The 12,029-nt window shown below is 36.9% G+C and overlaps 1 protein-coding gene across 1 annotated transcript in view; it reads right to left on the bottom strand.

The window, feature by feature from the left end:
- The window catches only part of LOC135729653 (multiple epidermal growth factor-like domains protein 9), a 34,902-nt gene extending 23,241 nt beyond the window's left edge, over positions 1 to 11,661 (bottom strand). Inside the window, exons 1-2 of the mRNA XM_065247458.1 lie at positions 11,053 to 11,661; positions 5,949 to 6,147 (exon numbers count right to left, since the gene is read on the bottom strand). Of these exons, the coding sequence (XP_065103530.1) occupies positions 5,949 to 6,147; positions 11,053 to 11,458 (605 nt within the window). The 5' untranslated portion in view covers positions 11,459 to 11,661. The remainder of the gene's footprint in view (positions 1 to 5,948; positions 6,148 to 11,052) is intronic.
- Positions 11,662 to 12,029: the final 368 nt, after the last annotated feature.

Genomic DNA, 12,029 nt, shown 5'->3' with positions numbered 1-12,029 from the left:
AAATGCATCTTTGACCACCATTACAGCACATGTAAAAGTTTTTCCTGAGATTTCTACATGCTTTGAAACAGCTTGAATGTAATTAATTAAGTATACGTGGATTTATGAATATGTGAATTAGTCTCTGCCTCTACAAAAGATATGCATATGTGAGTTAGTCTAGAATTTGCATATGATTTGTTTTTCACCACAATGAGACTTTAATCTTAGTTAACGTTAATTTCAATATTTACTAATACATTTTTTAAATCAAAAGCTGTACATGTTAGCATAAGTTAATGTACAACGAACTAACATGAACAATTGTATTGGAATTTCTAACAAATAACAAATTTATATTATATTAATAATAATTGAATAAATGCTGAAAAACTACACTGCTCATTGTTATTATATTATAATATAATATAATATCATATCATATCATATCATATAATATAATATAATATAATATAATATAATATAATATAATATAATATAATATAATATAATATAATATAATATAATATAATATAATAATGCATTTACTAATGTTAACAAATACAACCTTATTGTAAAGTATTACCAAAAAACTGGTAAATGTAGCTTAAAAAGGCAATATTCATAAAAACACGCCACTAAAAATAGGCTTGGCAGGATATTTGTTGTCACAATATTAGAAAAATACTTGTAAAACCAGAAAAAAAACCTGTCTAACCATTAGTTACAGTACAACTTAGCTGTGTGAGCATTGCATTATCTGATTAAAATATGTAATGCTGTCATGGAAATGACACAACATGTGATTTCACACATTTCACTTTAGAGTTAACATTTTATTTACGGTATATTTTGCATAAAAAAAACTAGGGATGCACCAATACCGATACTGGTATCGGCCTCGATACCACATTTTCTAAAGTACTCGTACTCGCTAAAAGTCCCCCGATACCTGAGAAATGTCTATGTTTGAGCGGCGTGTAAGGGGTTAATGCCTCGTGTTGTCCAAAGAGGCAGAGTTTACAACAAACTGGAAAACTAGTCCTTTTTTTTGTTAAATTATATGACTAAAGCTGTTACCTGTAAATTTAAATCATGTTTTTTTATTAAGTACTCGGTATCGGCAAGTACTGAAATGCAAGTACTCGTACTCGTATTCCAAAAAAGTGGTATCGGTGCATCCCTAAAAAAAAACTAAGGTAGCTTAATGACATGCAAAATATAAAGAAGATGAAGCAAAGAAGATACATGTACTATTCGCGTTATATATATTTTACTTATTTCTTGATCATTTGATATTCTTACTATTTATAAGGATTAATTTTGGCTCCAAATGTTTGGCAACTAAAAGCATTCAGCAGCAAATAGCAAAAATAAAAAATTAATAGTGAAAAGGCTGAATAAATATAACTGAACAACAATGTTTTCAATGATCAAATATAGCAACCAGCCTAGAGGCGAGCATGCTTTATAAATGCAGCAAGCATGTCAGCAGTATGAACGCATTTTAAAGTGTCAGAGAAAGAAAGATTGACACTTTTTGCCATTTTTTCAAGAATAGTTGCAGTTGACGAATATTCGGTGCATCCCTAAATTTTAGTATTTGAGTGTGATTTTTTTTATCACAGCAATGAAAATATTTATTTAGGGGTGAAATATGACCGGGTAGCCATCTCTTTTAAATCAACATCTATACTATGTTGGTTCCTGTAGTTGCATTCACTAAAAAAGATTCAACACCTATAGAACACACACAGCTCCACAGTAGAAACACGAAAATCACTCAACACCAGATCTTTAACCCCATCAAACTAATGCACTCTAATGCTGGAGACATGACACATAATATATCATAATAATATCACCAGACGCTTCCAAAATCATGTGGATTTGATTTGTGTGTGTACGAGTGTGTGTTCGCGGGAGAGACCACGTAGAGCAGGCAGCAGTAGCAGAAACCTCATTAATGTTTCAGAGACCCTGGAGCAGATCAGCTGCATATTAACTAGGTCAGTGTTACACAATGACTGGACCCTCCAATCCCCTCACTTTCTCTCTCGTGCTCTCTCTCTCTCTCTCTCTCTCTCTCTCTCTCTCTCTCTCTCTCTCTCTCTCTCTCTCTCTCTATCTCTCTCTCTCTCTCTCTCTCTCTGCTGCCATGGAGATGCCAGCATCATTCTTGTTCTTGCATCTTTCACAGCCATGACAACGTGGATCTAGGGTGCTGTAAACCATGCCTGCTGCTTTGAAAGTGAAAGACTTAGATGTTTTAGGGGAAGAACACATGAAAGAACTGGTTGCTTAGCAACCGAGGAAGTAGCGCAGATTCAGCTAGCACAACCTTTCTCGGCATCATAGTTTATTGACTTACCTAAAACACACAGGGCACGTCACATGTCTGGTATGTTGTAACGCATGTACTCATGGTCAACTGATATGGGTTTGTTTAATGGCCTAAGCAAGGACTGATATCTATAGCGCAATATGAAACAAACACAGCAAGCAATTCTGCATTTAAAAGATGTCTAATAGCTGTCCAAACACAGCCCAGACCACTATAGGCTAATACAAGGCAACATTTGGGCTGTCAGTGATATTTTACAGACGTGATGAAATGACATAATGATGTAAATCGTAACCCAGCACGTGCAAAGTCCTACACACAATCGGGGACACACTCTTGATCTGCTCATTAGCAAGGGTCTAAACATTTCATCCACTGTAATCAAGGATGAAGCGCTATCTGACCATTTCTGTGTTTACTTTGATTTATTGATCTGTCCTGCCACTGATGCTAGATCTGTCTATATCAAAAAAAGGTTCATAAATGAGAACACCAGTGAGGTATTTATGAATGCTATGTCAATGTTGCCAAACATATCCGCAGACTCTGTTGATGTTCTCCTTGAAAACTTTAACATAAAAGTTAAAGATGCTATTGATGGTATAGCTCCAGTTAAGGTCAGGGTGATCACTGGCAGACGTAGAGCACCCTGGAGAAACACAACAGCAGTACTGCACATGAAAAGAACTTGCAGAAAAGCTGAACGTATGTGGCGGAAAACAAAACTTGAAGTACATTATAGCATCTATAAGGACAGTCTTCGTGCTTTCAATGTAGAACTAGGCACAGCTAGACAGACCTTCTTCTCCAATATTATAAATAACAACATAAACCACACTCGCACTCTTTTTGCTACTGTAGAGAGACTAACAAACCCCCCAAATCAAGTTCCTAGTGAAATGCTCTCTGACAACAAATGCAATGAGTTTGCTAAGTTTTTCTCTGAGAAGATCAGTAATATCAGAATGGCAATCAATACGACCTCAAATTGTACTGTGGTCAGTCAGATATCATTGCAACAACCTCAGAAATTAGCCATTCTCTCAGAATTTGACATAATTGATATAAAAACCTTGGAAGAAACAGTACAACATCTTAAAGCATCAACTTGCAGCCTTGACACTCTCCCCACATCTTTTCTCAAAAAGGTGCTTAACTGCTTAGAAACTGACCTCTTAAAAATAGTAAACACCTCTCTGATCACAGGCACTTTTCCAGAGTCATTAAAAACAGCAGTTGTAAAGCCTCTCCTAAAAAAGAGTAACCTAGACAAAACCATACTTAGCAACTACAGACCTATCTCAAATCTTCCGTTTATAAGCAAGATCGTTGAAAAGGTTGTTTTCAATCAGCTGAACAAATTCTTAAACTCAAATGGCTATCTGGACAACTTTCAATCTGGTTTCCGTCAGCATCACAGCACAGAGACAGTGCTCATAAAGATAATAAATGATATTCGCTTAAACTCTGATTCAGGTAAAATATCAGTGCTGGTGCTACTAGATCTTAGTGCTGCCTTTGACACAGTAGATCACACCATACTCTTACATAGACTGGAAAACTGGGTAGGGCTCTCTGGGATGGTTCTCAAATGGTTTAAAACATACCTACAAGGAAGAGGTTACTATGTGAACATGGGTAACCATAAATCTGAGTGGACATCCATGACATGTGGAGTCCCACAGGGTTCAATTCTTGCACCGCTTCTGTTTAATTTGTATATGCTCCCACTTGGTCAAATAATGAAAAAGAACCAAATTGCTTACCACAGCTATGCAGATGACACCCAGATATACTTAGCCCTGTCACCCAATGACTACAGCCCCATTGACTCTCTATGTAAATGCATTGATGAAATTAACTGTTGGATGCGTCAAAACTTCCTCCAGTTAAACAAAGACAAAACCGAAGTCATTGTATTTGGAAATAAAGATGAAACTCTCAAAGTTAACACATACCTTGACTCTAGGGGTCTAAAGACACAAAATAAAGTCAGAAATCTTGGTGTAATTTTAGAGTCTGACCTTAATTTCAGTAGTCACGTGAAAGCGATAAGCAAATCAGCTTACTACCATCTCAGAAATATTGCCAGAATTAGATGTTTTGTCTCAAGACAGGACTTAGAGAAACTTGTTCATGCTTTCATCACCAGCAGGGTGGATTACTGCAATGGACTCCTTACGGGGATCCCCAAAAAGACCATTAGACAGCTGCAGCTCATACAGAACGCTGCTGCCAGAATTCTGACCAGAACCAAAAAATCTGAGCACATCACTCCAGTCCTCAGGTCCTTACACTGGCTTCCTGTTACATTTAGAATAGATTTTAAAGTATTGTTACTCGTTTATAAATCACTTCATGGCTTAGGACCCAAATACATGACAGATATGCTAACTGAATATAAACCTAACAGATTACTCAGATCATTAGGATCCGGTCAGTTAGAAATACCAAGGGTTCACTCAAAACAAGGTGCGTCAGCATTTAGCTTTTATGCCACCTCTAGCTGGAATCAACTTCCAGAAGAGATCAGATGTGCTTCAACAGTAAACACTTTTAAATCTAGATTAAAAACACATCTGTTTAACTCTGCATTTACTGAATGAGCACTGTGCTGCTTCACACTGACTGCACCTTTAACTCAAGTCACTTTTACTCCTGTTTTATTCTTTTTAACATTTTAAACTGTTTTATTAAAATCACATTTATTTTCTTTAATTGTTATTTTAAATTCTCATGTATCTCTGTCTTTATTGTGATCTTATCGTGTAAATCTTATTTTTACTTTTTCTTTTTCTTTTTTATATATTGTTTTCTCATTTCTGTGTAAAGCACTTTGAATGACCTCTGTGTATGAAATGTGCTATACAAATAAACTTGCCTTGCCTTGCCTTGCCTAAATGTGTCTTCACACACACAGACACAATTAATTTAATCTCCCTTTTAAAACAGTCACATGTTGTCAGTCTAAAACTCCAAATTTTGTCATATATTTACTTTCCAACAAACGGCCCTTTTGTCTTTTGAAGAAATGTCCGAACTTGGGCATAATTAAAGATTTTTTTTAGGCCCTAAATCCACACACAAAGTTTGAATCTTTGCATCCGTTCACTGCAGGGAATATCATTTGATGTCATTATGCCCAATCTGGCAACAATTAGCAAGTCTTTCTGTAAACACAGTAAACTTATCACTAAACAATTTAAAGCACAGTAGAAATATACCAACAAACAAGTAAAATTTCACAATTATTTTAATATTAAAATGACAATGAATCAAATTTCTGAGAAGATGTTCATAAAAGAATAAATAAATCACCCATAAAATTTGCAGATACTCCAAATGAGGTTTCCTGTTATTTATATTAGCTTATACAAATCTTTTTGTTTTCAACTTGTCATTCTGTAAACTGACAAAAAAACATTTCATAGTATACACACTACAGTACAATAGCACAATTTAAATCTTGGTGTGTGCTCCCAAAATCCATACATCTTCTACATTTAGAAAGAAAAGGCTTCAGTTCTTTATTAAAAATCTTGTCTTGTTTAATGGTGGCGACACAGTGGCAAAACAACTGTGAAGTAATTTAGACAATGATGCGTTGTAATAATTACTTCCTCACCTGTCACAGTGTGAGCTGACGGCGCCAAAGGAGTCACAACCGCAGGGCAGGCATCCGATGGTGCCGTTGGTGAAGTGATCCTCTTCACAGTCCTCGCACTGCAGTCCGGTGTAACCCGGCATACAGTCACACTGACCCGTCTCATGATCGCACTCATCGGGGTCCGACACGCCTTCACCACTGCAGTTACACACAAGCTCTTCAGAGGGGACACAGAAAAATGTATGAATGTTTGACAACCAAAAAGAGATGAACCTGAGTTTATCAAATATTCATATAAAACACAGACAAGGTCATCCCTACCGTCTGATATCTTTAATATTAATAGTTTATTAATGGACCATTAAAGGTTATTTTCAAAAAGAAAAATTGGGTTTGGCAGCCCCTACAGTCCAGGAAGGCTCAAGAAGCTTTGCATTATCGCCAAATTAGAAATGTTATTAATTAAAATAAATTTGATATTGATTATATAAATTTGCAATCTTTCCTGGTACTCCCTAGTCTACCCCTCCTTGTTTTGAATCATTGGTTTAAGACACCTCTAAATTACAGTATGTAAACGTAATGCAACACTTCTGCTCTTCAGGAAAATCTCTCTATGCATTACCATTTTGCTGATCTCTACCAGCTATAATGAACGACTCCCATCGGCTTGATTCTTTGATAGCTCATTAAGTTGATATTGGCCTGCAAGAGCGCAGATATTTAGTATTCAAGAGAGGTTGTAAGACAACAGAGGAAAAATGCAAACTATTAAGTGAGAACAGAGATGAAATGAAAGGTTATATTTTAGGAAGCTAGGAATGACGGAAGTTGCAATTAAATCCAAAAGTATTTTCTACAAATTTTGCTGAGTTCAGTCCGGTGAATATTTGCCTCAGCGTTATTGAAAACAACATCTGTATGTAGAGTTTACCTTCAAATAATCTACACTGTCAAAAAAAAGAAAAAATGCTGCAAAAGCTGTCAATGAGACTGTACACTTTGAAAAGGACCTAATACGTACCCTTGAGGTACTAATATTCACCTTAAGAGTATTTTTGAAAGGGTGCCACATTAATGACAGCTTTTGTTCCTTTATTTCTGACAGCGTAGTGGAATCTGATTAATTTTCTTTTGTTTAATAATTTTGGTGTAGATTTTCTGTTATTTATTAATGTGCTGTTATTTAAATATTTATTTATTAGTTAAAAGAGGAGACAGAGGATGTCTAACTGTGGGTTAACACCAGACACGAGTTCAACGATTTGCGCAAGGAGATTACATACAAAGTCAATGCAAAGACGCGATCAGACGCGTCCTCGCGATGCAAATGACGCGATATGGGCGGAGCGTTTACCGCGAAAACACACGCTATTCACCTGAAACGTGGCGTCGCCCAAGTTGAACTCGAGCGAAAAATTCGCATGACACAAAGTTAAATCCCGCAAATAATCTAGAGCGAGTAAGGCGATGCCCCGCGTTTGGTGTGTACGTAGCTTAAGACGTTATGAGGACAGAAAGTGAGCAATGCGTGGGACAAAAACATAAGCAAGATTCAAAACCTTCATATCACACATAAGCACCACAGCTCTTATGATTGCTAATAGTTAGTGACATCAAATGCTGCCTGATTATCCACAATTCCCCATCTTAACTGTACAAGACAATCTATAATGGTCCTCTTATGCTATTGTCAACCATGTTTGATCTCACAAAGAAATTGGACTATATTTGTAAAAATTAAAATAATAAAAAAACAGCGCATTTGAATCGATCTTTCAAGTAGTTCATGTTTTTATTCAGCAGCCTTTGTTCACATGCACCGCTTGTACCCGAAGCAACGTCTTTTTCAACAAAGAGGAGGCTTATTCTCCTTCGGCGGGCCATTAAGTTCAAAAGACAAAAATCAAAGCCAGACAAGAGGTTAATCATTGTTTACCACCACCACAACATATTCAGTTTAATCGAAAGAATGGCGTTAACAATGGCAGCTCAGCGTGGGTTTAATGCATACAAATGCAAGACACTGCACACAACAGTGTGATCTATGTTAAAAGCCACATGTCTTCCTTTTGAATCTAGCATGCATCCATCCCCAAGAACCCATTTCACCAGATTTACTGCAATAGGTCACCCAGAGGGGCACCTGCTAGAGGGAAAAACATCATTTGTATGCACAGACAGACGCACCTTCTAATGCACAGAGCTGTGGTCTATGAACGTAAACACCTTCTGCTCTTGGGGCATAGAGGCTGTGGAGGATGTGGATAAGAAGCTTACAGACCCCCAGTCTGACGGATTAGACATACATCCTTCTAAATGAGACTACCGACCAGACTCATTTATTTAGGAGAAAATATTATGAGTTTTAACAGGAAATAATGTGATTACAACCATTTGAAGGATGAACCTTTGATGTGAGGTCAATTTAGTTTTATAGGTGATGAACGGCATGTAAATAAAATGATTATCAAAATGAGTCAGAATATCACGAATCATGTCAATTAAATGTCCAGGAAATATTTAACTGAGAATCATAATTTTAAAAATCAATTTTATCTTTTTTTAGGAAAATTAAGAATGTTACATTTTGACATTTTTCCCATTGTTTTACAGAACTGTATACTGTAAAATTGACAGACAAAAAAAAAAACAATCCTAAATGCAGGGTTTTAATTTTCTTCAGCAAAATCCAATTATTTTCTTCTTTTTGATTTTGGAGTGAAATATAACCTGAACATGTTCTTGACAGGTTTTTAAGATTCACCTATTTGTTCTGAGCGCCTTCTTACACCACTTAACATCAGCAATAAATTGAAAGCCTGGGTGTCAGACAACAAAAGAATGAACACATGATGTATGCATCGGATGTATTTATGCTTAGAAACCTACAGTATATCACTCCTTATTCCTCTTTCAGCCTATATTTCAAAATTCCATTGCAGGTGAAGATCCATCAGTGCATGATGCCTACAGCTGGGACAAACAAATTCCACTGTCTATTCCTTTTAACTGGGAATGAAGCACTTACATGGACAGCAGGGGGGTAAAGAGAGTTCACTGTGCCAGCTAATGCACATCTGCAGGGATGTAGGTCAAACTCACTCACCTCAAAAATCATATACTGTACCATAAGATGTTTTACTTTTTCCATTATAATAGTTCAAATTATTTATGCTATTAAACTTTAAATATAACCAGATTCAAGACAAAATTCAACTATAAAAGCAGATTAAAATGTTAACTGTAAAAGCACAGCACCAGCAATGCCAAGGTTATGAGTTTGACACCCAAAACAAAGCACATGACTCGATTAAATTAAAAGAAGCTTAAATGTTTGTTGTTTTTCAGTGTTTCTTTTTGTCTCCAAGACTTGAAGATTTTTGCCAGTACAGAAAACGGTCTATCCCTTAAACCATCCCTAGATCAATATTTACTAAAAGTTGACAACTAGCCCCTGGCTTGTCCCTTCTTTATTTAGGCTTTCTCAAGCCTGCAGAAGGTCTGTTATCCAATGGTCTTCCATTACACTTCCTGAATCTAAAGGCAGGCACTGCCTTTGTTTTGACTTTTGTAATCTTTGTCTCCAGATTATATCAGCCATCAGGAACAATAGCGATAGGGCACAACAGAAGGGCACATAGGGTTAAACACTAGGGGTTGAGGTTGCCCTCTTTAAATGAGCTCAGAATATTTTGGTTTCTTCTTAATTTATATAAGCCTTGTGGCCAGCCTTGGATGTGTGCAGATCTTTATTCTTGTTGTTTCTTCTTAAAAATATATTTTTGGCATTTGACTTGGCCCTTACGAAAATTAATAATGGTTATTCTACAAAAAAAGCCATGGTTACTACAACATTTTTCAAGGGGGTATCTGGTTGAATATCACTTTAATTCAACGTGTTTATAGTACACATTTATAAATGCTACAATTAGCAGTGAAATGTAGGTAAATGCAAGAAAACAAATCTCGCACAAGTGTTAAAACAACCCCATACTTCAGTTTCAGTTTTAGGCTTTCTTTGCTCTCCTGTTGGTCTATTAAAAGTGAGTACAGCTTAAAAATTTGACATATACAGTGTAAAATCATTGGGGGTCAGTGACCTCTTTGTCAGTAACTGTCTGTTTTGTTATCTTGGGGATTTAGTATTATTATGGACGGTAAAGTAGGCCAAGTCTAGAGATATTTCCATAAGAACAACTGATGTGCCCAGAAGTCCATTAATGCAAATGGAAGATTTATGTAGACTTCACTCTAATTAACAGTTTGACCTATTTCTTAACTAGAAGTATGCAATAATAGGCCTGGGTCATCTTTCTTACGAGCTAAGATTACTTAATAAAAACATTCAAGAATGGTTACAATCCCATCGGAATATATATTCCAGAATTTGGTGGTTTATTTTATATAACCCACATATCATGCATTCCTTCAGACTGAAGAAAAAGTATCAGGACAACACCTTGCAGATCAATCAATGAGATGCCAATATGATTATAACATGGCTAACTGCAATAGATATATCCAAAATATCAAGGTCTAATGAAAAAGATACCATGTTTTATGAAAAAATGTGCTGCATGCACTCTTAAAAACAAAGGTGCTATAGGGTTAAAACAAAGAACCACTTTTGGTTTCCCAAAAAACCACAATAGATAACTATGATGAGTATCTTTTGTGCAACAGAAAGGTTTTCTAGACGTTAAAGCTTCTTAATGGAACCATTAAGCCTGTCAAAGAGCATTTTAATAACCTATATTTTATGTGTAGTATGCAAACTAAGTAAATTAAAGGTCAAGTTTTATTACAAATCAATGCATTTGGACGGACAGACAGAGACTTGGAGAATGTGCTATTGATTGAAACCTCATTAATATATCATGTTGCATGGTTATGACTATTATTATATATGTGTAATTACAATATGGCTGGTACAGTAAGGTTTACAGTGACAGATTATAATGCAGAAGGCATGAAGGGCCCGATGACAGAGTTTAACGAGTTATGAATGACAAAATTTGACATTTGCTCAATATTTTTAAGCGGACAATATCAGTAGCATACACGATCAGATGGGCATCAGATTTAAATAATTCAGTGATTGTTTTTGCATGTATCTCACCTTGGGAATTTTCAGAGGTTGTGCTAAGATCGGGAACTACGCCTGATCTCCCTGCTTTATTATCAGACGATGCTCTCATATCAACAGAGCTTAGCTTTCTCCCATCAAATGCGGCCATATAGATGAGATCAGACAGAGATGGGGTGGTGGGCGCCCTCTCTGCTGCTGGTGGGGCGACATTTATCGGTTTTCCGGCGGACGCGATCGTGGGCGCTGGTGTCAATGCGACAATACCTAGCCGGTGCCCTGGAAACCCGTTAGCGCTCGTGTTGAGATGCACTTCACGAGATTTCCTCAATAACGGCACCGCATCGTAAGAATGGGCCACCTCAGATAAGCCCATACACACAAACACGATGAATGGGAAAGCCGGAGATGTAAACATCATTAAGGCAAACCACCACATAATAATAATTTCAACGCTCCATGAAAACCTCCTCGAATCGGACGTCGCAAGGCCTCTGTCCTCCAATTTCCATCGGGTTATTCCAAACCAGGTGGTTTCCAAGCCGCCCGATGTTTCCTACTCCACCATATCCGAATGAGACCCCCTTTTCCTCAATGGCTCAAAACCGACTGCAAGGTGTTTGATCCGCACCGACCTGTAGTAGTAACGCAGCGCATTAGAGTGACACACTTACTGACCAATCAGAATACAGGAAGGGTGAGCGCTGAAGTCAGATTTGTTGTTTTTCTCGCCGCTTGAGAGACGGCGAGAGGTGTGATTGGCTAAAATCGGATGCGTCTAAACCTCGTTGTTAATCTCTGGCTGGTTCATGCGGTCAGGCGATCATTAAAATATTTCCACTGCTCGTTTTATAGCCTATTGTTAAAACGAAAGTGTAAATAAACACTTGAAATGGTTTCAAAGCAGTTTAGACAACCTTAAGAGCAAACCCATAAAGACCCAGATTTTATTGCAGAGCATGTCTAATCATTCATTGTGTTTGCGTTTATTAATTATTCATGTACTGTTA

This window comes from Paramisgurnus dabryanus, chromosome 11, assembly GCF_030506205.2.
Source record: "Paramisgurnus dabryanus chromosome 11, PD_genome_1.1, whole genome shotgun sequence".
NCBI lineage: Eukaryota > Metazoa > Chordata > Actinopteri > Cypriniformes > Cobitidae > Paramisgurnus > Paramisgurnus dabryanus.
The sequence above is the reverse complement of the archived record's forward strand: the minus strand, read 5'-3'. Positions and strand labels throughout refer to the sequence as shown.